Genomic DNA, 26,885 nt, shown 5'->3' with positions numbered 1-26,885 from the left:
CATGATGCATGCAGGATATATAGCCCTTCCTTGTCATGCACATCCTTGTGACGGTTGGCATATGGTGTAATTTTCTATTTCTTCAAACTGTAAAATCCTTGCAACAAACTAAATTATGATAAAATTCAAATGCTTTCTTTAAAACAAACTACGATGTTCCTCCTATATTTGGCAAATTTATGTTTGATATTTCACAAAAATATGTTGCGGTGCATGATGGGGTTTTGCACCTAAAGGCTAACGTTTCCCGTCTTACGTGTATTGTTTGGATGTTTCCCAATCTGTCAGTGTAGGATGACCGTCTATGGTAAAAAGTTTTTTTCTTTAGCCTTATGGCTTAGGAGATCCATAAACTTTGGTTCAAACTGGGTGAGATTTCATATATCCAGGCAGTTTATAAACATTTTCTGGGCTGGAAAACATGTGAGTTACTGACATCTGGCAACCCTGCTGATGAGTGAGACATTATGCAGCAGCAGTCACCGATCTTTCCTCCAGCATCACACGAATGCGTTTTTACTGGCTTTTAAAGCCAAACCAAAGCCAAACTGACAAGATAGAGAAGAGCAGGAGCGGGGGTTAAGCCAGGCATACACTGTATGATTTTTTGCCCTTTTCGGACCGATTCTCCAGTCAAGCAAGAATCTTTTGATCGGGCCAACCTCCAGCGTGCTCATGCGTCATGTAGTATACAGTACAGGGTGTTACGAGGGACCACCTCCTGATCAAGAATCGTAAGATCTGGAGAAAATTACACATGAAATTCAGTCTGCCGTCGTAAGGTGGTCATTGGAAAATTGCTCACTGAGCAAACAAGGATTCTTTTTCTTCTTCCTCTCAGAGGAAAACACAGAAGCATTGTGGGGATTTAATGAGTGAAATTGAGTTTTTGCTTTAAAACTGACAGACCGTAGTAGCCACGTTTGCTCAGCCATGTCTTTGTCCAAATACGTTGTCGCCTTTTCTTTTTAGGGCATTCAGTACAAAATTTCACAAACTGCCAAGGCTCTATTGAGCTTCATATTATAAGTGTTCTCATGGCATTTAAGTAAAATGTAAACAAAGTTTATGGGGCCCCAAGGAACTCTGGGCCCTAGGCAACTGCCTAGTATTGCCTTATGGTAAATCCCCCGCTGCCCATAGTCACACAGCGCTTCCCACCAAGCAAAAAATGGTTGAAAAGATGACATCATTTATATCCAAATCACGTCTACATTGGGTTGAAAAGTAAAAGGTGAAACGCCATACTTTTCAAGTATTTGAAATTGAGATTCTTTTCAACATCTGTTATTGGACTTAACTTTGACAAAATCAGTCCGACCAGACACAGACCAATTTTCAACAATGATTTTTGGACTAAATCAAGACTATGATGGAGTGACCAGACTTAGCCTAAAAACCAATGTCTAAATTATGTCTGGTGTTAGGGGGTTCAGGGCGGGAAGCAGGCATGACCGCTAAAATGGTTCAATTTCAAAGCCTCTTTTTCTCTTTTCTTGTTCATGAAAGGCTTTAAGATATTTGTAAGGCTGTGAGTGCATGCAGGAAGCGTGTTACTGGCACTCACCAGAAGTACCATAACCTCTGAATGGACAAGGCCCTCACACAACAGCGGGTTCCACAGCAGTCCTCGTAGGAGCGACATCTACAACACATGACAAAAAGGACAGAATATAAGCACCTGCAGGATGACAGACAAGGTTTGTTCAGTTCCAACATACTTCATTAATCTAAAGGGAAAATGAAACATTCTAATTCAAACTATTTAATAATTATTTATACAAGCTTCTTTAGAGTCTCTAAAGATATTAACGATGGTGAGCAGGATGCATCACCTTGGCAGTCTGCATTAATGCTGCATTCCAGTGGCAGCCGGCCCATAGGGGGCGCTGGGGCACCGCCCTCCCTGATAAGAAGAGAGAAACGTAAAATATATTTTTAGAAATTAACTCATAAATGTCAGTTTTACTCTCTAGCGTGTGTACCTATAAGCAAAACAAATTATATATAATTTATATTAAATCAGTCATACATGTCTTAATCTATGCTCGGTAAGACAATGATGTTTGAAAAAGGAGGCAGGGAAAGCAGAATAACGATTTATTGATTAGGCTTCACAATGTGTGCCATTGAAAAGTTTGGACAACTCTGATACTGTAGCTTCATCTGATCTGCTACTGTTTGGCTTTGATGCCATCCTGAAGAGGAGTGTTGGCTGTGCTGCTGCCATCAACAGTTTGAGCTCTGCCTATTTTTCAGTGTAGTCCTGTTTCTCTAACTGTGACTAACTGGATGTACACTTTTCGTCCTCTGTGGGGGCTGGCTCGGGTCTTGTCTGCTTGGCTGTGTGTTTCCTGGATAGGGCAGCCTGTAGAGCTGGTTGACAAGTTCCTTTTGCATCTCTGCTTATTTCTGTATATTTATGTTTCTGTCTCCATAAACTCCAGTCGGCCTCTGCAAATTGCTGCTCACACTGAGCCTGGCTCCCCTGGAGATTTCTTCCTGTTCAAAGAGAGTTTTTCCTCTCCACTGTTGCTACAAGCATGCTTGGTGTGAGGGATTGCCTTTGAATCAATAAGTTGATGCAATCAACTGGTTTTCCTTAGACAGAAAATTTTTAATTAGTTTGATTGTATGGTCCGGTTGAATTGTAACTGTTAAGAGATGATATGTGTTGTGAACTGGCGCTATAGAAATAAACTGAATTGAATCATTTAATTTAAAAAAAAACGACACATTAACCTGAAACATTGACATATTTTATCAGGTTTTGCCTCTGATGTGAAGATTATTATTTTTGTACCTGTCCTTGAAGCTTAAGAGGAAGATGTTAAAGGCTTTGTGGAGGACAGGAGGAAGAGAGGCAGAGCTAAGAGGGAGGAAATAGTTCTTACTAAAATAATCTCTGTTCAATGGGGCTCTTTGTGTCTCAGAGCGCTGGCTGCGTCCTGCATTAGGGAACATCTGTGAATTGATAAAGGCTGGAACTGTGGGGAAAGCCTGCAGACTCCCCACATCTATAAAACAAACTAACAGAACCACAGCTTTCAGTTTCCAAATAGCAGTAAATCAAACCAAATAAATTTTTTTCTAAGCTTGGTCACCAAAGGAAAGCGTCCATGCGTTTCTAAACCCCATATTTACTGGTTTAAAGAGGAATTCTGGGTTAGAGGCCACATGAAATACTTTATAATCTTCCTTAGTGATTAAAATCAATAAGTGAGAGTTGCCACATATATTCATTATACACTGAGTGGTGTATTCAAAGCTCCTGTTTGTGAATCTGGGTGAGGAATGCTTCCACTGATCATCAAATTCCCAAAGTTGTTATTAGGAAATCAAATTTACTAAATGGGAAAATCATTTAATTTCAGTTTTTTTCAAGAAGAGGTTTTTTGCTCTAGGATGGGATGAATATGGACATAAATTATTTTAATGACTTATCACCTAAACAGACACCCTGTCTATTTTTAAGGGTAGGCTTAAAACGTTCCTTTTCGATAAAGCCTATAGTTAGAGTGGCTCAGGTTATCCTGAGCTATCTCTATAGTCATGCTGCTATAGGCTTAGACTTCTGGAGGACATGGGGACCGCATTTCATCATTCTGCTTCATTCTATCTCTATTCTCCCACTCTGCAGAATCTGTTTGTTCAATCTCTGACGTTCTGCTCTCTGTACTTTTTCTCATAGTAGCTTCATCTGGTCTGTTCCTGTTTGGCTGTGACTCCATCCTGAAGAGAAATATCAGCTGTGCTGCTGCCATCAACACTTTTGTTTATAGATGTTTGAGATCGGCCTGTTTTTCAGTGTAGTCCTGTTTCTCTGACTGTGACTAACTGGATGTGCTCTCTTCATCCTCTGACATGGGAGCTGGCTCAGAGCTTATCTGCCTGGCTGTGTGTTTCCTGGACGGGGCCACCTTTTACAGCTGCTTTTGTAACTCTGCTTCTCTCTCCTTGAACCCCAGTTGGCCTCGGCAACTGGCCGCTTACACAGAGCCTGGTTCTGCTGGAGGTTTCTTCCTGTACAAAGGGAGTTTTTCCTCTCCACTGTCACTACAACCATGATTAGTGTGAGGGATTGCATTCAAGTCAATGAGTTGATGCAATCAACTGGTTTTCCTTAGATAGAAAACTTTGAATCAATTTGATCTGGTGAACTGTAAAGTGCCTTGAGATGACATGTGTTTTGAATTGGCGTAACATAAATAAACTGAATTGAACAACCTTCTTCAGGTGCATTTTTTATTCCATATCTTATTTAAAGCACCACTGCATAGTTTTTGTAAGTATTAGCGTCATTAGAGATTTATCAGACAATTTTTGGGTCAAGATTAAGCAGTTCTGTTGCTGCTCCTTGAAGGCTACTTTTCTATATAATTCGCCATTGTAACATGCTCCATTTAAAAGCACTCTGATATGTAATGGAAATGTAGCTAATGTACATTTTTTCCTGCTCTGCTAGGGGCAGTTGTTATTAAATCGGTTCCACACAACCTGATATTTCTCTGCGCTAAAACTGCTCGTTCTATTAGTGAGGGAGCTTCACCTTACCCTTACTAATGACAGAGAGGGTTTGCCAAAGATTTCATACCTCTGCTGCTTAATCCATGAATGTATTTTGACCACTAATGCGACACTTTTTAAGGAGAAATAATTAGTAGTAAAGGTTTAGCACCAAGACGAATTACTACAGGAATCCAGCAGGAAATCATCCGACATATTTTACGTACTTACTGTAAGATGTATTATGATTTTCTTAAGAGATCTGACCCACATGCAGTAAACCACTCAGATAACCAGTGTAAAAGTTTGAACAGCTTTTTTGATAAGGAGAACAGGGGTTGGATTCAGGAAACTTAATGTGCTGATGACCCAGAACTGGAAGAGGGAAGGGATAGGACTTCCTAAAAGCGCGCGCATGCGAGTTCACGAGTCTACGGAATCCGCGGCAGACCAAACCAGATGAAAGTGCGCATTAAGCTCGGCAAAGAACTCACGCTCTTCCTCAACAATGAAGTCCTCAGACATTCTTTCGTTGTTTCTTTCTTTGCACAGGTAAACAGCACATTTCTTCTTCTACGCTTGCATTATCGGCAGAGCAGACGCTGAATGCACACTTTAATCTGGTTTGGTCTGCCGCGGTTTCCGTAGACTCGTGAACTCGCATGCGCAAGCTTTTAGGAAGTCCTATATACTACTGTTTATGCTCTAAAAACATTCTACATGACTTCGTTTCGAGTAAATTATGGACGCTACCCAATCAGGACACTTGGAATACATTGGACGAGCAGTATGGAGGAATATTGACACGTTTTTTGTGGACTTTTATGGACCTTTCTGCCTAGGGCGCCATAGACCTCATTATTTGAATGTCAGCAGACAGCAAGAAGCCTCTCAGATCTTCAGATGCATTTGAGATATCAAAAAAGTACTCCAGAGTGTTGTTCAGCATGGGGGTGAGTAGAAAATGAAGGCTAATCATGTTTTGGGTGTACTATTCCTTTAAGACTTGGTTGGATCCTGAGGAACTATTGAGCGGACTGTCACTTGGGAATCCTGGAGGACTTGAACGGTACTTGTCGAGGTTAATCCCCTGCTCAGTGTGAGACTCAAACAATCCTTCCAGGGGAAGAAGGCTAAACATCCAGCTAAACACTCTGGCGTCGAGGTAGTGACAGTCCACCGCTCAAATCAGTCGGTCTCGGCAGATGGCCGCTCACACTGAGCCTGGTTCTGCTGGAGGTTTCTTCCTGTTAAAAGGGAGTTTTTCCTCTCCACTGTCGCTACAAGCATGCTTAGTGTGAGGGATTGTATTTGAGTCAATGAGTCAATGCAATCAACTGGTTTTCCTTAGATAGAAAACTTTGTATCAATTTGACTGTATGATCTGGTTGAACTGTAAAGTGCCTTGAGATGACATGTGTTGTGAATTTGGCGCTATATAAATAAACTGAATTGAATTTAATTGAAATAGTCTTCAGTAATGAGCCAACTAGCTGCAGGTGTATGGGAGGACCAACGAGAACAGGGCACCACCTGTTGGTGGAGGGAGAGAACACAACCCACGCAAACTGGTTTTCTAACAAGATGTCATCATTAAAACAACTAAAAGTGCAATGAGTTATAGCATATAGTGATTATATAATAGTGCCTGAAAATGTTTGATATAACTTAGAAGATAAAATATATTCAATGAACATAGCTATGTTGCTATAGTGTTAGAGTGATGGAGTACATTGGGACCCCTTTTCATCACACCACAGGCTCTCATATAGTTATGGAGTTAAGGCATTTACCCAACTTTTTTTCCGCCTGCTCGACTGCTTGTCATGGCTGAGGCAAGGATAAAGATTAAACCTTCTGAGGAGGATAAAAAGAGCAAACCTGAAAGAAATCGTGCCTGAGGAAAAGCAAGAGTCGATCCTGGAAAAGAGTTTATCCGCTGGCGCAGCCTAAAACAATACACACGATTTAAAAACGATTGTCTTTTTATTTTTAGACTAGTGAATTAACACTTTGCTCCTAGTACACAGTCAAATCTTTGTTATTATTTTTCAATGTTTGGATGCCTCTGTGTTTTCTGTGCTGGCGCAGTCTTTTTTTTCTCCTGTTAGCCATACATGATTATTCGTCTCCGAATCCAGTTTTGGCGCACCTTACACCCGTCACAGATCTCTGCCAAGCTGATCAGCCTCTGGTCTGCTCCGCAGCCTCTCAGAGATTCAAACCATCGTACCAGCTATTGATCAGTGTGACCCCCAGCCTTTTTTGTTTTAATAAACGATCTTAAATCTGCCCTAGCTGTCTTCTTGGTGTGTTCTGCATGTGGGTCAAAAAACAAGGGACCATGACAGATATTAAGTAAAAGCTAAACATGAGGGAAGCGTTAAATGTTTGGAATGAAAGTTTCAGAGTTTTGGTAGGAAAAAGGACCAAACTGTATGATCTGGTGAACTCTAAAGTGCCTTGAGATGACATGTGCTGGCGCTATATAAATAAACTGAATTGAATTGAACTTACACAAAATATGCAGGATATCTTTCTTCAAAATACCAGCAGAACTTCTTGGCTTCTACACTCTGTAAAAGAAGAGAAGGATATCAATCTGGGTAAACTAATATGATTGATATAAACTGAAAAAGTAAAAAAACGTGCATTAGAAAAACAACAGAGGTGCTAAATATTTGACTGTGTGTAAAATAAACTCCATAGAGGTCTTTCAATTTTGAATCTCATTAGAGTGGACCCAGGGACAAAGCTCCAAAGAGAGAGATGATGTTTCCCACTGGTTCTCTCAACTTACTAATAACCTTACAAATAACCTGCTTTTCTTCCGGGCCAAAGTAAGAAATATAGAGGAGCAATCCTTTAGAGGTGGATGAGCTCCATCCTGGTTAACAAACAGCCTCTGGATGTTGTTGGGCTAGCGTGTCTGCAACCCTTCTTCAGAATTGGTGCCCCTGGAGTGGCACACCAGGGTGGTGGTTCTCCTTGACAAAAAAGTGGATAAACATTCTTCATCTGGGGTTCATTTCACGGAGCAGGTGCTAGAAATTCAAAGTCAAATCCACAACTCTAAATTAATCTAGCCTAAAGTCGAGAACTCTGAGTTTTTAGTTTCAAGACAGCTGCTATGAATTAGTTAGGTCAAATCTAAGTAGATCCACTCAGAGTTAAGCATGTGCATGACAAGTTTAAAAAGCCATTATCAGCGGACGAGTCAACATGACAACAGGCCAAAGGAAGTGCCTATTTCCCCCCCACTGGAACTAGAGATTTTAATGCGGGAATTAAAAAAATAAAAAAAAGAATGTGTTTAAAAGACAGAGAAACAGCACTAACGCTGCAAAGGAGAGGAAGACGAAGGAGGAGATCATGGCTTGAGCTAATGCATAGGTTTGTATGAATCTCTATGGCAGGCCTTTTTATATTACTAAAAGCACTCTCCTCTATTGCTGCATTTTGTAGATCACTAAAATAAGATTTTTCCTAATAAAAAAATCACACTCCTAGACTGAAGTGTAATATATTTTCTAAATTACAATTTTGCTGCAGAAACTACATTTCTGAAAATAAATACTAATAACAGTGAGGTGTTATATTCCTAGAAATGTTTTGTCAGGTTTGAGCACCTAAAACATCATACATACAGGGAAAGAAAGAAGGCACAGAGACAATTAATTTAGTTTCACTCACATAGAGAGAGGAAGAGACTGCAGAGTTTACAATTCTCCAACCCCCTCTGCAGTCCCAGCGTTCTCCTCACTATTTATTGAAATCAGGGGTCCCTGGTAACAACAGCTGAGACTACTTTAGTGACTATAGACAACATTAAGGATCTAGAATTGCAGTCTCAGTAAATATCTTATAAATATCAGGGTTCAGTCAAAATTTAAGCAGTTGAACCTGTTCACCAAAGTTCAGCAGGTCGAGTGCTGCTCGTAAAACAACCACAACCTCCTCAAAAACAAATCTACATACTTCAGAAAAGATGGCTATAAACACATGCACATAGCACACAGCTTTATGCATGATAACACTAAACAGATACATTTATATACAATTATTACAACATGTTTACACATCTTAAGTGGCTTTACTGACATTTATCACCTTGACTCAGACATTTTTTATGAAATAAATTTCTTTTTAGTCAAAAAAAAGAGATGCTGACCACTAACAATAGTAATATGGAGATCTGATATTAATTTCTAGACATTCAGAATGTTTATTCTAGATGTGAAGAATACCATTTTGTTTAAAATGGTAATTTTGACAAGGGAAAAATGTTTTTCAGACATCAGGGATAAATGGTCAGTAAAACTAATACTTATCAATACGGCTTGCCATTAATAGATGTGACCACAATAACGTTACAAGTTTATTTCTTGAATGTTAGTGTCATGATTGGGTTTAAGGACTTAGCCCACATGCAGAACACAATGGAGTCTGAAGGAAAGTTTAACAAGGTTTATTGAAAGATGTACAATGATATAATACTGGATCTGGTTCTGGTACTGGTACGGGACTGGTCTCAGAGTTTCTGGAGAGATGAGAGTTTGGTTAGCCAGGCTGATGATGGATTGATGGAGAGAAGAACTGGTAGAGGGTGTAACAGACCAGAGGGTGGTTGATGGGAGGTCTTGTTTCTTGCACAGACGGGACAGGCCAGCACGTACTCCTTCACATCTTTATGAAGGGACGGCAACCAAAACAGACATGTGACGAGAGCAATGGTACGACTAACACCAGGATGGGCTGAGAACTTGGACGTGTGTAACTACTGGATGAGACGGGATCTGACTGCAGAAGGAACATATGTCTTGTTAGGTGGGCCGTTACCTGGGTCGGGTTCAGAGGCCAGGGCTGAGTTGATGAGATCAGAGATGTCCCAGGTAACGGCTCCAACTGTACACGAGGATGGGAGAACGGGCTCGGGTGTTTCAGGTCGATCAGGGGAGTACAGACGAGAGAGTCAGGCTTGATATTCTTGGAACCGGGTCTGTAAGAGATGATGAGATTGAATCTAGAGAAAAACAGAGACCATCTGGAGTGATGAGGATTGGATCCTTTAGCTGATTGGAGGTATGTCAGGTTCTTATGATCTGTCCAGACCAATATTGGGTGCTCGGCTCCCTCGAGCCAATGTCGCCATTCCTCAAGAGCGAGTTTTATGGCAAGCAGTTCTCTGTCCCCGACGTCATAATTTTGTTCAGCGGGTGAGAGCCTGCGAGAAAAAAAATGCACAGGGGTGAGTTTTGTGGTCAGAATCGGACTGCTGGGACAAAACAGCTCCTACACCGGAATCAGATGCATCCACCTCAAGGATGAACTGCTTCGTAGGATCAGGCTGGACCAAGATGGGGGCACTGGAAAAGAGTTTCTTGAGTTTATTAAAGGCAGAATCAGCCTCAGGTGTCCATTGGAAGGTTTTCTTAACAGAAGTCAGAGCGGTAAGTGGTAGAGCAGTTTGGCTGTAATTTCTGATGAAACGCCTGTAGAAATGAGCAAAACCAAGGAACCTTTGAAGCTGCTTACGGTTTTCGGGGATTGGCCAATCCAGGACTGCCTTTATTTTCTCCTCAGATGGCTTCACCTGCCCGCCTTGAAGCACAAACCCAAGGAATGTAACTGATGGTTGATGGAATTCACATTTCTCCGCCTTGACGAAGAGCTTGTTTTTAAGCAACCTCTGAAGGACCAGACGAACGTGTTTCTTGTGGTCAGAGAGGTTCCTAGAATAGATCAGAATGTCATCGATGTATACGAACACAAAAACGTTTAGAAAATCTCTGAGGACGTCATTGACTAGAACTTGAAAAAAGGCAGGGGCGTTAGTTAGCCCAAAAGGCATGACCAAATATTCAAACTGGCCGATTGGTGTCTTAAAGACAGTTTTCCATTCATCTCCTTCCCTTATTCTAAGAAGATGATAGGCGTTTCTTAAATCAAGCTTGGTGAACACAGTAGCTCCTTGCACTGGGTCTAGAGCTGATGCCAGTAGAGGAAGTGGGTATTTATTTTTAATGGTTATCTGATTCAATCCCCTGTAATCAATACAGGGTCAAAAGGAACCATCCTTTTTACCCACAAAAGAAAAACCAGCGCAGAGAGGGGATGTAGATGGTCTGATAATTCCAGCAGCTAAGGACTCATTAATATAATTCTCCATCGGTTCACATTCTGTTTTGGAGATGTTAAATAGCCTGCTGCTGGGAAGAGGAGCTCCAGGTAATAAGTCTATGGCACAATCATAAGGTCTATGAGGAGGTAGAGACATAGCACTGACCTTACTGAAGACTGGAGTCAGGTCATGATACTCAAGAGGAACAGTGGAAAGGTCAGGAGAGTCCAACTTCCCCCCACCTCTAGGGGGCTGTCTAGTGGGAGCAGCAGAACCAAGACATGACTCGTGACAGGAAGTAGACCATGACTCAATGTGGCGGTCAACCCAGTTAATATGGGGGTTGTGACGTATTAACCACTCGAATCCAAGCACCAGGGGAGAACAAGCAGAGGGAAAAACAAAAAAAATCAGAGTCTCACGATGATTACCAGAAATGAGGAGCTCCAAAGGTTGAGTCTGAAGAGTGACTTGTTGCAGCCGTTTCCCATTGATAGCTGCAACCCTGAGGGGCTTCTGCAAAGGAACAGTCTCAATCCCCAATTGCTGAACCAGATTTGAATCAAAAAGTCTGTTATCCAATCTTATTGATAATCGGATTAAATCCTCCAAGCTAGAAGGCTCGTCAATTGTGGCGAGTTCATCTTTAATGTTTTCGTTAAGAGCCTTGAAAAAAGCACTCTTTAGTGCACAATCAATTGTTTGATCTGAATCCTGGTTGAAAACCTGAGAAAATTCATTCAAAAATTCAGAATATGTGCATGAAAAACTGGTTTCATCAGAAAATCTGGCTTCCGCCCATTCAAGAGCTCGGCCTGAGAGTTGAGAAAGAATGAAAGAGATCTTCCTTCTATCGGTAGAAAAACTGGCAGGAGACCCTTCAAAGAGTTAACGACATTGAAACAAAAAAACCTTACATTTTGACTGATTTCCGGAAAATCGTTCAGGTAAACTAGGACGGAGTTCAGGAAGTGACGTCGTTACCTGGTGGTTCAGGAACAGGAAGTACAACTGGTGCGGTGTTAGCAGTTCTCTCATAGCCAGCGTATCTTTGTATAACTTGATTCTGATGTTCAACAAAAGCATTTAACTCACGGAGGGTCTGGGCTTGCCCTTCGATCCATGCTTCTTGAGCTGTAAGCCTCCTGCGGAGGTGTTCCGCTGGGTCTTGTTGATGGCCGGAGTGTTCTGTCATGATTGGGTTTAAGGACTTAGCCCACATGCAGAACACAACGGAGTCTGAAGGAAAGTTTAACAAGGTTTATTGAAAGATGTACAATGATATAATACTGGATCTGGTTCTGGTACTGGTCCGGGACTGGTCTCAGAGTTTCTGGAGAGATGAGAGTTTGGTTAGCCAGACTGATGATGGATTGATGGAGAGAAGAATCAAGGTGTACCTTGAGGAGATTGTAACAGAGCCGTGAGGTGAGATACCGTAGGTCCAGAGTCAATGATGTGGCAGAGAGTTTAAGCAGCAGCAGCGTCTAGTTCCGAGCTAGAAGGTTTCTGGCTTGGGTTTGTTCCTTGCTCTATCCAAGAGCTGAAGAAGGAATCCAAACTGAGATCTTCAGGTTTGGCTTTCATGAGCAGGCAGGCAGGTTTCTAGGTGGAGCTCATCCAGAGCTTCTTCAGGGTTTCCAAACTAGGTCAACACTCCGGCGTCGAAGGAAGGTCTGGCAGCTGCTTAAGTAGTGTGGACCTCTGATGAGCTGATGATCTCCAGGTGTGTAGAGGAATCAGCTCAGGAGGCCCACAGCGCTCTCTGCTGGAGATCAGGTGGCAGATCTCTGGATCCTGACAGTTAGTAGATCAATGTATCTATTTAGCTTAAATCACCTGGAGAGGTTATTGGTCACATAGAAAGGCTTCAGATTGTGCCAGTAGGCTCAATAGGTTATTACTGAGTGAATCCTATTCCTAAAATGGTTCCTTTTTTTCCCCTTCGGAATTTATTAATGTATAATAAGTAGTTCTTTATGTTCTGTGAAAATAAATGAATAAAAATGAAATGATCCGCATGTCCCTCAAAGTAAACAAACCAAAAACAAATAAATCTCATGTCCTGTCAATTGTGTAGTAGAATCCTCTGCCTATAAATATTTAATTCTCAGTGAAAAAATTATGATTATTCTTTAATGAGATCCTCATCAAATGGAAATGCAATATTTGTTTTTAAAACCTAATGTGTCTTAATGGAGGAAAAAACATAGGTACTCTGGGATGAGGGGAGGTTAACAGAGGTCAACTCAAAAACACATTTGCAGTCTTCAAAAAACAATTCTTGCTTATCCCAGAAAAGCTTAACAAAACCCACAATTCAATAAGGTGTAGAGGCACCTTTATCGATTGACTGAAACTAGTGTGGATATCCCAAAAAAAAACAAAAAACAATCCACCGGACTTTGTTTTCAAGTTTAAAGACGTTTCTCTCCCCATCCAGGAAGCCTTTTTTAATTCAAAATGTCACGAATAGTGTTAGCTTCCAGGCTTTATACAGTAGTCCAACAAAGCCTTGTTTTTTTTTGTTTTTTTTAGAAAACATGCAAATTGAAATGGATGAATGGATCCACCCCTTTATAATAGGGGTGGATATATATACATAGTTATGTATATATATATATTTATATATATATATATATATATATATATATATATATATATATATATATATATATATATATATATATATATATATATAACTTCTTTTCTCAGAGACCTCTGATGTTTTACCTGGAATCTGCTGTAGCCACTCTCCCAGTTTGGGGGTCACAGCCCCCAGTGCTCCAATTACCACTGGCACCACTGCTGCTCTTACTTTCCACATCTTTTCTAGCTCCTCCTTCAGTCCTTGGTATTTCTCAAGCTTCTCGTGTTCTTTCTTCTTGATGTGCTGTCGCTTGGGATTGCCACATCTATCACTGCTGCCTTCTTCTGCTGTTTGTCGATCAACACAATGTCTTGTTGGTTAGCCATCACCTGTTTGTCAGTCTGGATCTTGAAGTCCCATAGGATCTTAGCTCGGTCATTCTCAACTACCTAAGGAGGTGTCTTTCATTTGACCTTAGGACTTCCAGCCCATACTCATGGCAGATGTTCCTGTACACTATGACAGCTACCTGGTGGTGGCGTTCCATGTATGCACTTCCTGCCTGCATTTTACACCCTGCTGTTATGTGCTGTATTTTTTCAGAGGCATCTTTGCACAGTCTGCATCGGGGGTCCTGCCTAGTGTTTTAGACCCAGGCCTCTATTGATCTTGTACTGAGTGCCTGTTCTTGTGCTGCCATGATTAGTGCCTCTGTGCTGTCCTTCAGTCCAGCCTTTTCCAGCCACTGGTAGGATTTTTTGATATCAGCCACTTCTATTTGTATGTGGTACTCGCCGTGCAGCGGCTTGTCCCTCCATGATGGTTCCCCTTCCTCTTTCTTGTCCTCACTTTCGGTTTTCTCCTGTGTGAGGTAGTCGCCAAGCCATTTGTCTTTGGGGGCCATCTTCCTGATGTACTCCTGGATCTTAGTTGTTTCATCCTGGACAGTGGTCTAGACACTCACTAGCCCTCGGCCTCCCTGGTATACAGTCTTAGGGTGATGGATTTGGGGTGTAATCCTCCATGCATTATGAGGAGCTTTCTCGTCTTGATGTCAGTAGCCTCTATCTCCTCCTTTGGCCAGTTTATTATACCAGCGGGGTATCTGATAACTGGCAGGGCATATGTGTTGATGGCTTGGATCTTGTTTTTCCCATTCAGCTGACTTTTCAGGACCTGTCTTACTCTTTGTAGGTATTTAGCTGTGGCAGTCTTTCTTGCTATCTCCTTGTGGTTTCCGTTAGCCTGTGGCACCCGAAGATTTTTGTAGCTGTCCTGAACATTTGTAATGTGGCCTTCTGGTAGTTCAACCCCTTTGGTTCTGTCATTACGCAACCAGAGATTGTGTTTTCCTGCTCCTCTATGGAAGATGTTAGGGGCATTAATAGAGAACTGTAACAGATTGCAGCGACTAGGAGCATTTTTGACATTGGAAAAGCTCTTTGGATTCAAGACTTTCATTTTTTTTCATCCTGCTTACACTCAAATCCTTTCTTTAATCTCTCATCATTCCTCCTTTATGTCTTTTTGATGTCCACTGACCCTCCACAGATGCGTCGTACATCAAAAACCAGAAAGCACACAGAAATCGATTCCGCCCACCCTGTGTATTGAAGTAACAGACTTAACAGAGGTATAACATATGGGGTAAGATTACTGTCAATAAACAAATGTGGGTCTTTAAAGGGCTGGTTATATTACTGTAGCATTGTGTCGCAGTGAGATTGTCACAGTTACGACAGAGATCTATTTGATTTATGCCCAATTTTGAAACGTGGCCTGTGCTATAGTATTCCACGCCACAACACAAGAGGGACAATCAGGAACTATGTGTGGGTCTAGATACAGCCGAGGCGGTGAGGAAGTGGAAAAACCCAAGGGGCAAGTTTGGGCGACAAAGTAGGGACATGAGGGCAAAAAAGAGCGGGGATCCAGATGGAAAAAGGGTCCCAGCGTTCTCGCGCACCTCGCTCTTCTAGTTGGTCGATCTTCACCAGTGGTTTACCACAAAGGCGGTCATACAAACAAAACAAGCCAGTAATGTACCAAACAGGAAGTATGCATAGTGTAGAGCGGATGTAGATTTGACCAATCAGAGGTGCAGCAGAGTGCAGCGGGGGCATATTTGCGTTAACTGCGACACACACGCAGATTACCTGGTTTTTGAGTATAAACCAGCCTTAAGTCTGAGGCAATTATTAGATTTACGATTTTTTTGGGTCCTTGTGCCGTTCTTGTGGATTTAATGCAAACTGAGGCAAACATCTAAAACACAAAAATATTGAGAATCAAAAATCCCGCAAACATCAGCTAAAAGCCAGAGATGAGGAAGCAACTACAAATCAACAAGGAACCAGCACTGAAGAACTGCACAGGGAGAGTACACTCACCAGCCACTTTATTAGGTACCCCATCCTAGTAACGGGTTGGACCCCCTTTTGCCTTCAGAACTGCCTCAGGCAACAGACAGACAATCACCAGGGGAAATGCTGGAATGCTCATGCGTTGTGGCTGGAGACAATCTGACACTGGCAGTTGATCTGCAGAGGGTTTACATGACGTGAAAACAGGTGAAACCAGTAAGGGCTGATTTCAGCAGAGCAGGTGTGATGAATGGTGGATCAGACCAATAACAGAGCCGAGACTGTCACACATTGTGTGCTTTCATAAATGTGTGTAGGTGAAAATGGTTCCATTATAAACAATTTCTTCATAGTAACACAACTCTTTACACTTGTGAGGTTTTATATCACTTCTAACAACTGTGAAAAGGTAATTCATGCTTTTGTCATATCTGGCTATGGTTATGGTGCCTGTTTTTATCTTTTTCTAGTACAATCATCCTTATATCCCTGCATTACGGCATCAGGGCCGTAACTATCATTGAGAACAATGATAGTTACGGCCAACATTAAGGCCTAAATATTTTGCCTAAATTGTGCTATATCAACTCTGAAAATTGTTAGGGTTCCAGTTTGTGGGGGTTGTTTTGTGTTCTCTTTTAGTGTCTCCATCCATCCACTAGATGGTTCCCTCGTTTCTCTGTTCACTTGGAGGGCCATTTCCTGGTGTCAACCACCCACACCTGCGGCTCGTTGGGTCATTACCATCAGAGGAGTATTTGAGCAGCGGACACCCACCACCTCGATGCCAGAGTGTTTGCCAGTATTGGGTAATCTAGCCTCTCTGAGATTAGCTGAGTCTAACCTTTGAGTTTTCTTCTCTCTGAGTCCTCAGTCCTAACCGTGTCTTTTTTTGTCTCTCCGGCAGACTTTTCACCTGATCCTCTGGATAAGCCTGGTCCTTCAAGCCTTGGAAGAAATCAATTCGTCTCACTGAGAAAAAAGAAAACATTCACCTGACCAGTTCACAGAGCTTTTCATGAAAGCTTGTGACAGTCAGCTCCGCCGCTCCTCTGGACCACAATATGTCTGCCTGTCCGCCCTCCAGCAAGTTATCTCCATATCTGGACAACCTCCCCCACAAACAGGAACCAAGGAGCTTCCACAAACTATAACTGTAAGTCCATTTCAGCCATTCTGCTTTGGCTTATTTTCCCATGGACCTTGAACTCACCACTCTGACCTTCCTCTAGAATTTCCGGTTCCGGTTCACCTGACCGCTGGATATTCCCCATGCTGAGAATCCCCTTTGTTTTGTCCATCTGAGTTCCACAGTTTGTCTCTCTGAGTTCCACACCATACAATAAACTGTTTTACTTTAAGCCTGCCCCTGCGTTGTTTCTGCATGAGGGCAAACTTTGAAACCCATCATGACAAAAATAAATTACAATGAAACTGAATGTAGGATGATGATGTTGGTCTCCCACATATCTGAAGAGCCAAGAGTAGCATGACTATCTAATAATAATAATAAAAAAAAAAGGTTTGAAGGTTTTGGCATACATGCTATGGACTGTTAACACATACTGTCGCTATGGTAAGTGCCACATAGGCTAATGATGCCATTAGTGAGTCCGTCCATCAAGGCAGTCACTGGAAGAGGGGCACTGTGAATGCAGATGGAGAGCAGTTTAAGTTGCTGGTGACAGTGAGAAGAAACATCATTTGCATGAGGAAAGATTTAAGCCCAGCGAGCTGCTCAGACAGCAAAGGAACATCGAACCAATTTTGATTTAACTCCGTCGATACCAGCCGTCAGTCAATTTCCAACAGTTGAATCAACAGTCATTAGGAAACTGATATGTTAGCGGCTTCTTTGACTGAAAATAAAACATTTATTGAGAATTGATTTCTCAGTGCTGGATATTGAACTCATAAACCTTATATACATAGACGCCCTGTTGGACGGGGTCTTCCTATGCTGTGGATGAGTCAGAGTACACGTTGAATGTGAAAAATCAGCTGATAGACTCAGACACAGTATCAGCAGGGCTTTAATCTTAGAATATACTTTATATTCTGAATACTTTTCATTTTTGTCTAAATCTAAGTATAAAAGTATATTTTGTATCCCTTTGGCCTCATTCTCATGACTTTATTCTCATAACAAATAAAATTATTAAAAGAATCTAACCAGGAATATATTAGTTCTACTGTGACTTTTCTGGAAATGTTACCCCTTAATTCTCATAACATGATGTTTATTATTACCATTTTTGAGGGTTTTTTTGTTTTTGTTTTTTTTTTACTTTATTGTCCTTGGACTTTTTTTCCTCACATTAGTAATTTTATCTCTAATATATCTAGGGCTGCAACTAACGATTATTTTAAAAATCCATGAATCGGCCGATTATTTTTTCGATTAATCGATTAATCAGACAAAAAATATTTTTTATATTAACCTCTTTATTCCAAAATAAACATTTTAGACAGAACAAACAAGCACACAAGTACAGCTTGCAATATGTACAATATGAAAAATAAATGTTTGTGTTAAAACTACGCAAAATTACACGAGAAATGTAGCTGTACATCCACAAAATATAGGGTACTTTGTTTCATAAAGCACAAAAAAAGACATTTTTGTTTTTAAAAGCCCCTGAGGGGCTCAAACAATACGTCCCCCCCATTTCAACAAATGAGGTTTTTTAGACTAGAAGAGTTCTGCCTTTTAAGACAGGAAAGTATAGCAGTTAAAGTTGCTACTTGAGAAAATACTGAACCATAGAGATAAAAATAGCCCTGTGATTCAAATTATAAATTGTATTTGGAATAAAAATGAGAGAACTAGGGGTGCTAAAAAACACATCCTCCAAAGACAGATATTTACATGGAAATGTGGCATATAATTAATTGGCATATTACTGATCTTGCTGGATTTTATTCTGCTTTACTTCCATAAATTGCAGGATCTTCTTTACTTTATCTTTGCCAGAAGATTTAAACTTTAAAAGCCTTGCCCTCATAATTTGCAAGTTAATTTATTTATAAAGAAAATATAAACGCTGCTTATGCTAATTCAAATTCATTTTAAAAGTAAAATAAGTAGCCAACCTTATCACTGTCTGTAACCTACTAACAAGGTAAGGAAAGCATCAGATGAGCTACCTGAGAAACTAACGTAACGTTTCCCCACTTTAAAACCAAACAAACATGGTCGCTCATCCTGCTGATCAGCTCTCTTCACTGAAGGCTCCATCGTGTTTTCTTTTTAGGTGCTGCATCATAACAGTGGTGCTTCCGTGCCATGTTCATTTGTTTTTACTAAAGTTGGATGTTACGACTTTTTCGCTTTACAAAGCGCAGGCTATTTTAATTCTTGTGATCAATTTGCGCCGTCAATCCCGGCGCATGCGTGCTTCATTTGCAGTCTGGACGCTGAGGATAAACATCCTGCGGCTCTGACTGCAGCGCTGAGAGGGCCTCCTGCGGGAGCTTGAGAACGGGGGATGGAGGAGGCGCCCCACGGCAGCAGCTGCCAATTGGGGACAAGAGTTGGAACGATACATGCTTTCACGTAAGAGTCTCCAAAAGCCGCCAGTGACACCGTAAAAAGTCGCCAGATTTGTCACTAGTCGCTTTTTTGAAAAATAGTCGCTGGAGGGTTCTGAAAAGTTGCTGAGTTGGCACCTGCGGCGCTGGCTCGCTCTGCCGTATTTTTTTTTTCCTTCCCCCGTTTCAGTCAAGTGGATGTGATGATGACGGCGGTGGATGACGCATTCATCGCGCGACACAACTAATCGATGATGAAATTCGTTGCCAACGCTTTTAAAAGTCGATTTTTATCGATTTTATCTATTCGTTGTTGCAGCCCTAAATATATCCAATATATAGATAGATAGATAGATAGATAGATAGACAGACAGACAGACAGACAGACAGACAGACAGACAGACAGACAGACAGACAGACAGAAAGACAGACAGACAGACAGACAGACAGACAGTTTATTGATAACATACTATACTATTTGTTACTTCAAGTTTGATTTCTCATTATTGGCTTCCTGTTAAATCCAGATTAAAATTTAAAATCTTCATTCCCACATATAAAGCCTTAAATGGCCAAGCTCCATCTGATATCAGAGATCTAGTTCACTCTCAATTTGCGGCAGTGGTTCTAGTGGTTCCTAGATTTTCTAAAAGTAGAATGGGAATCAGATATTTGAGTTATCGGGCTCCTCTCCTGTGGAACCAACTACCAGTTTTAGTCTGTGAGGCAGACACCCTGTCTAGTTTTAAGGCAAGGCCTTTCCTTTTTGATAAAGCTTATATTTAGAAACAGAGTGATATGTGCTTAGTTGCTGGGTAAGTAGAGTGGAGGTAGCTGGAAGTACAGCATTAAAGGAATAGTACACCCAAAACATGATTAGCCTTCATTTTCTACTCACCCCCATGCTGAACAACACTCTGGAGTACTTTTTTGATATCTCAAATGCATCTGGAGATCTGGGAGGCTTCTTGCTGTCTGCTGACATTCAAATAATGGAGGTCCATGGCGCCCGAGACAGAAAGGTCCATAAAAGTCCACAAAAACGTGTCAATATTCCTCCATACTGCTCGTCCAATGTAATCCAAGTGTCCTGAGTGGGTAGCATCCAGAATTTACTCGAAACGAAGTCATTTAGAATGTTTTTAGAGCATAAACAGTAGTGTATAGGATTTCCTAATAGCGCCCCCATGCGCGCTCACGATTCTACGGAAGCCGGCAGACCAAACCGGAAGGAAGTGCGCATTCAGCGTCTGGTCTGCCGATAATGCAAGCGTAGAAGAAGAAATGTGCTGTTTACCTGTGCAAAGAAAGAAACAACGAAAGAAAAATGTCTGAGGACTTCAGTGTTGAGGAAGAGCATGAGTTCTTTGCCGAGCTGAATGCGCTGGTTTGGTCTGCCGGCTTCCGTAGAATCGTGAGCGCGCATGGGGGCGCTATTAGGAAATCCTATACACTACTGTTTAGGCTCTAAAACGTTCTAAATGACTTCGTTTCGAGTAAATTCTGGATGCTACCCACTCAGGACACTTGGATTACATTGGACGAGCAGTATGGAGGAATATTGACAAGTTTTTGTGGACTTTTGTGGACCTTTCTGTCTCGGGCGCCATAGACCTCCATTATTTGAATGTCAGCAGACAGCAAGAAGCCTCCCAGATCTCCAGATGCATTTGAGATATCAAAAAAGTACTCCAGAGTGTTGTTCAGCATGGAGGTGAGTAGAAAATGAAGGCTAATCATGTTTTGGGTGTACTATTCCTTTAAACAGCCTGATCTGGCAGGGGAGAATTCAATCCATACAGATGTTTCTCCTTGGCTCTACCTTTCTTGAACCTGATCCAAAATACTTAGGTTGTCCTGAGCTATTTTCTGCATGTGTAATATGGCTTCGAATGCTGGAGGACATAGGGACCCCCTAACTTCATTCTGTTTAATTCTATCTCTATTCTCCCACTCTGCAGAGTCTCTATCTGCTTTTTCTCATAGTAGCTTACTCTAGTCTGTTCCTGTATATCTGTGACTCTATCCTGGAGAGCAATATTAGCTGTGCTGCTGCCATCAACAGCAGCAGCTGTTTATTCATGTGGGAGCTCTGCCTGTTTTTCAGTGTAGCCCTGTTTCTCTGACTGTGATTAACTGGATGTGCTCTCTTCATCCTCTAAAAATGAAGCTGGCTCGAGCTGGTCTGCCTGGCTGTGTGTTTCCTGTGAAGCTGGTTGACAGTTCCCTTTTGTATCTATGCTTCTTTTTCTTTGTCTGCTTCTGTCTCCTTTAACGCCAGTCGGCCTCGGCAGATGGCCGCTCACACTGAGCCTGGTTCTGATGGAGGTTTCTTCCTGTTCAAAGGGAGTTTTTCCTCTCCACTGTCGCCAGAAGCATCCTTAGAGTGAGGGATTGCTAAAGAGTCAATGAGTCGATGCAATCAGCAGGTTTTCCTTAAATAGAAAACTATGAACCATTGTTACTGTATGATCTGGTTGAATTGTCTCTGTAAAGTGCCTGGAGATGACATATGTTGTGTATCGGCGCTAAAGAAATAAACTGACTTGAATTGAATGGTGTCAATCAATTTGGCCATTTGTTGCTTTATTATAAAGCTCGAACTACTAAAATCAGTATATTCAATGAAAGGCTTATTATTTATAAACTAAAAAATTATTACATTTATTTCTACATTTCCAAGCCAGAAAAAGAGAACAAATATTCATCCACCAGGTGGTGCCTGGTTCTGGTTCGCCTCCTCACACACCTGCTGATGGGTTCCTCGTTAAATGGAGTGTTCTTAAGCTGCCAACTGCCACTACTTCAACGCCAGAGTGTTTGCCAGTTTTGGGTACTCTAGCCAAGCTGAGTTTTTGAGGAGTCAAGCTTAATTTTTTGTCAACCAGAGTTTAACTTTGTTTTTGTCTTTGCCTCTCGGCAGGAAGTTATCCTGAAAACTGGATTTCTCTGACCTTCACTCCCTGGAAGGATCAACTGAGCTTCAAACTGAGCTAGGGTTCAAACAGGAGGTTTGGATCCACTTTCACCAAGAGATCGTTTGAGCTTCTCACTGAGAAAGGGATTATTCTCCACTACGACCCGTTCAAGTACCGCAGGAAATCTGAGTGGCAGTCAGTTTCTCCGTTCACCAACTGCATTCTGGGTAAACCCTGTTCCGCCCTCCACTGAATCAGACAAACACTGGAACCACGGCACACAGACAGGAGTCAAGGATTCAACAACTTCTCTGGAAACTTGAGTCGGCAACCAAATCCTCTTCTCCAAGTTCACGAGTCAAGTTCCCCACTAAGCCTGAACTAACCGCTGTGTCTTCCCCTCACTTTACAGTTCCTGTTGAGCAGTGTTCAGAGAAACACTTCTTCCCCTGTTTAACTTCTTCAGTAAAACCCATTAAACCTTTCCCTGGTCTCTCTGTCCGGTTATCGGCATTTGGGTCAGAACTTTGCAGCATCATGACAAACCTGAGGACACATGACCATTCAGGAGCAGGATAACACAATTATGTTCTAACTATAGGCACAGAAATACTTGTTCTCCCAACAGATTCATCTTAGCTGGTCAAATGCAGATTCTCTGCAGAGAACACTGACAGCAGATTCTACAATATTTGCTGTCTCTCATTATTTAATTCATTGTAATAAAGCAGAAACCTGAAGTAGCTTCCTCAGAGCTCAGGAGCAGGGGCCGATTTAAGAAGGAAGACAAGACATAAAACAGACCCATTATACAAATAAAGAATTTTTAATCCAATTCAATTCAATTCAGTTTATTAATATAGCGCCAATTCACAACACAAGTCATCTCAAAGCACTTTACAGTTCAACCAGATCATCCAGTCAAATGATTCAAAGTTTTCTATCTAAGGAAACCATAATGAGCTGTTTGAAACTCTTCAAACAGCTCATTATGGTGTAAGTGATCGCAAACTTGTTTGGCAACTACTTTCTAAAGAATTTTAGATAAGAAAGGAAGATTGGATATAGGTCTATAATTGACCAAGTCATCTGGGTCAAGAGACGGTTTCTTAAGCAGAGGTTTAATTACAGCAACCTTGAAAGCTTTAGGTACATGTCCCTGTAACAGAGATAGATTAATCACATCTAAAATGGAGGAGGAGATCAAAGGGAATACCTCCTTAAATAACCTGGTTGGAACTGGATCTAACATACAAGTTGAAGGCTTAGATGAAGACAATAATTTTGCTAACTCAGAAAGTGCAACTGGATCAAAGCAGTCTAAACCCGGTTCAGATTCCATGACTACCTCAGGTACAAGAATCTCATCAAATCAATACTTCTAAGAGTAGGTGGAATTGACGGTCCAACTAACCTATGGCTCTGGGTGAGTTTGGCAACTGTATTAAAAAGAAATCTAGGATTATTCTTATTCTCCTCTATTAATGAGGAGAAGTATGCTGCTCTTGCTTTACAAAGTGTCACCTTATACAGCAGTAAACTATTTTTCCAGACTAGGAAGGACGCCTGCAGGCCTGTGGAGCGATATTTTCTCTCCAGTTTCCGAGAATTTTGCTTCAAAACGCGCAGCTCTGCATTAAACCAAGGAGCTAGCTTTCCATTTTTAACGGTTTTCATTTTCAAAGGAGCTGCGTTGTCTAAGGCAGTACGCAGAGAACTAGCAACCCCATCAACAAAATCATCAACCTGTGAAGGGGAATAAGCTAAGCTTTTGCACTCTGCAGCACTGCTCAGCGACACAGAGGAGAGAGAAAGTGAAGCAGATTCTTTAAAATGTATAACTGCACTATCTGATAATGATCTACTAAACTGAACCTTATTTTGGGGGAGGAGAACTCTGTTAAAGTAATCCTGAAGGTTATTAGAAAGTGTTCAGAGAGGACAGGGTTGTGAGGAAATACTGTTATTTCTTCACATTCCATGTCGTATGTCAGCACAAGATCCAAAGTATGAAGATGAGAATGTGTGGGACTATTCACATTTTGAACAAAGCCAATAGTGTCTAAGATAGCATTAAAGGCTGCTCTTAAGCTATCGCCTTCAATGTCAGCATGGATGTTAAAATCTCCCACTATGATGACCCTGTCAGTATTTAATAACAAATCAGAAAGGAACTCTGAAAACTCATCTAAAAATTCAGAGTAAGGACCTGGTGGACGATACAAAATTACAGAAAGAAGAGGTTTTCTTGTTTTGAAATTTGGATCAGGGAAATTAAGGGTTAAATGTTCAAAAGAGTTGTAGGTATTAAAGCTACAGTGTGTAACTTTTAGCGACATCTAGCGGTCAGACTGCAGACTGCAGCAACATGAACATCTCCCCCCCACCGCTTCTCCCCCCAACAGTACGGCGAGCGTTACGGGACAAAATGTCTTCCACGACGTCCGCATCACCTACCTTCTCAAGTGATGAGGTTTGTTTACATAGATAATTTTACAGATAGTATTTCATTAGTCTGTGTAGGGTATAGATTTCATGTAGACTTAAGATAATAAATATACTCGTTATTTTTTTCTACATCGTTGTGACATTTTGGCGATCTCGCAATCGCTAGTTTGTTGGCTCTGCGCTGCCGTAGCGCAAAGATGTCTGCCTCCATGGCTGCAAGACCCACTCCTATGTAATTATAAATAACGAATTCTAAGGCAACGCAAATATTAAGGTTAAGAGGCTGAGCTCGTAGATGATGATAAATAACATAGTTATGTATAATATATTACATTTCTGACTGTATATCCCTGTAATTATTACACACTGTAGCTTTAACTGTTTTGGGAGTAATCAGTAAGTCAGACTGGAAGATTGTTGTTACTCCTCCTCCTCGCCCAGAACTTCTGGGTATGTGAAAATTTAAATAGCTTGAAGGAGTTGCCTCATTTATGCTCACATAATCCTCTTGCTGCAGCCAGGTTTCTGTAAGGCAACATAAGTCAATGTGATTGACACAAATCCAGTCATTAACTAGCATACTTTTAGAGGAAAGAGATCTAATGTTAAACAGACCACATTTAATTGTTTTAACTTTTTCCCCAATAGAAGTTATTTTGATTTTAATTAGATGATCATGATTTACTCCTTTGGGAATATTTGCTAAATTATTAGATTTTGGTCGTGGGAAAGACCCTGTCTGGTAAAGAGTAAAGAGTGGGTAACAGTAGAGAAGCTGCAGAGATGTGTGTTAAACTACAACTCTGCTTCCTGGTCTGCACCCTGGGTGGTCAGGGTTTTGGAGGACTAATAAATGTGTAATTATATACAATATAAATATCAATTTGTATTTAATATGGCTGGATTTGGAGAACTGAAACAATGAGCAGTGGTATTGCAGCAAAGGTAAAGACAGAAGTGTCCGAGCCTTCAGGGGAGGGTTTTTTTCAGTGGGAGTAATTGGATTCTGTGATCTCTTTTGGAGCTCACAAATGATGCCACATGGATTTTAATATAGTTTGCCTGATTAACATGTTTGTTTGGTTGGCTGTTATCTCCACTTCATATGTATTTAGTAAGAAATGCATGTTACGACAAAATTAGGGCAGCAAATCGATTAATTTGTCGTTCGTTTTTTCGAAGAATCGATTAATTGGATAACCAATGGCTCTTTAAAGAAGATTAATAATGAGATTAAATCAGGTGACACGAAAATATTTCCTCTTGAGGAGTTCTTGATGAAGAATATTGACAGACAAAAACATTTGTATAAATCTTATATGCAAAATGTTTACAAATCATTTTACAAATTTTGTATAATCACTGATCTAAGTGGGTTACTCGGTTGGGGAAAGGCACATTTTACATTTATATTATGTTTTAGAGTCTCTATACTCCAGTTAATGATGAATCACTTACTAAATTAGTTGACGAATATTGAAATAATCAATTAATATGATTCATTTTTTCAGCCCTAGATAAAATACCTGAAATTGGTTACACAGAGTAACTACAACCCAGAAGTTAATATTTTAATGAATGTATAAATCTTGCTTGATACAGAAAGAGCATAGTAGGTAAAAATATGAGAGTGGGGTTTACCTCTGCACAATTATATATCTTCATAAGAAAATACTGTATTTACCTTCTGTCTTAGTTGTTCAAATGAAACCATTTACAAAGTGGAAAAAAGTCCTAATTCCACATTCATCAGAGCTGGTGATACTTCAAACATTGATAAACAGCATCTAGGGAGTGTAGCGCTAATAACATTTTTATTAATGTAGCAAAAATTCTGCTTTTCTCATTAAACAATGAATTCCTCTTATAAAGTATAAACAAGGGCATGCATATTGCATAGCACCAATGACACCCGACCAATGGTGTCCCTACCAAAGTTCAAATCAAACCTACCTTGGTTTGGACCTTTCTTAACATGTGCAGCAAATGGACTGATCCAATATGGTGGACACTGAATGGGGGGACTGGGACACATATAATATTATAAGTGTTCTGATGGCATTTTAGTCAAAGTATTTTTATCAAAAACATAATTAATGTGCACATTCTCTTAATTTTTAAACGTTATTCTCCTCATTTTATGACTTTATTATCATAATGTTACGATTTAATTATTCTGATATTGCGACTTTAGTCTCATAATGTTATGAGTTAATTCTCGAATAAAAATAAAAATATCCTGCCTGGCCCTCTGTCATGTCCCTCGTTCTCCTTCCACCAAAAATAGGACAAATATATTAGATGCCCACTGAGCCAGTGGGGAGGAGGGGTGAGGACAGAGACAAAGGCTGACAGGTAGCAGAGGGATGGGCTTCCTCCTCATCTCCCACTAATATTTCCACACCTTT

The 26,885-nt window shown here is 40.9% G+C and overlaps 1 protein-coding gene and 1 long non-coding RNA gene across 3 annotated transcripts in view; both read right to left on the bottom strand.

The window, feature by feature from the left end:
• vopp1 (VOPP1 WW domain binding protein) overlaps positions 1–26,885 on the bottom strand; it is a 38,406-nt gene that overhangs the window by 11,161 nt on the left and 360 nt on the right. The window contains exons 2-4 of one of the 2 annotated variants that reach the window (XM_038301713.1): positions 15,608–15,757; positions 7,024–7,082; positions 1,568–1,645 (exon numbers count right to left, since the gene is read on the bottom strand). In XM_038301713.1, the coding sequence (XP_038157641.1) occupies positions 1,568–1,645; positions 7,024–7,082; positions 15,608–15,631 (161 nt within the window). In that variant the 5' untranslated portion in view covers positions 15,632–15,757. The remainder of the gene's footprint in view (positions 1–1,567; positions 1,646–7,023; positions 7,083–15,607; positions 15,758–26,885) is intronic. The other variant, XM_038301712.1, reaches the window with a different exon arrangement.
• On the bottom strand, positions 11,873–13,002 carry LOC119794253. Its single transcript, XR_005282201.1, has 2 exons — positions 12,028–13,002; positions 11,873–11,960 (listed from the first exon to the last, which is right to left on the bottom strand). It is a non-coding gene; the product is annotated as an uncharacterized LOC119794253 (long non-coding RNA).

This window comes from Cyprinodon tularosa, unplaced genomic scaffold, assembly GCF_016077235.1.
Source record: "Cyprinodon tularosa strain WSP-4 unplaced genomic scaffold, ASM1607723v1 ctg472, whole genome shotgun sequence".
Taxonomy (NCBI): domain Eukaryota; kingdom Metazoa; phylum Chordata; class Actinopteri; order Cyprinodontiformes; family Cyprinodontidae; genus Cyprinodon; species Cyprinodon tularosa.
The sequence above is the reverse complement of the archived record's forward strand: the minus strand, read 5'-3'. Positions and strand labels throughout refer to the sequence as shown.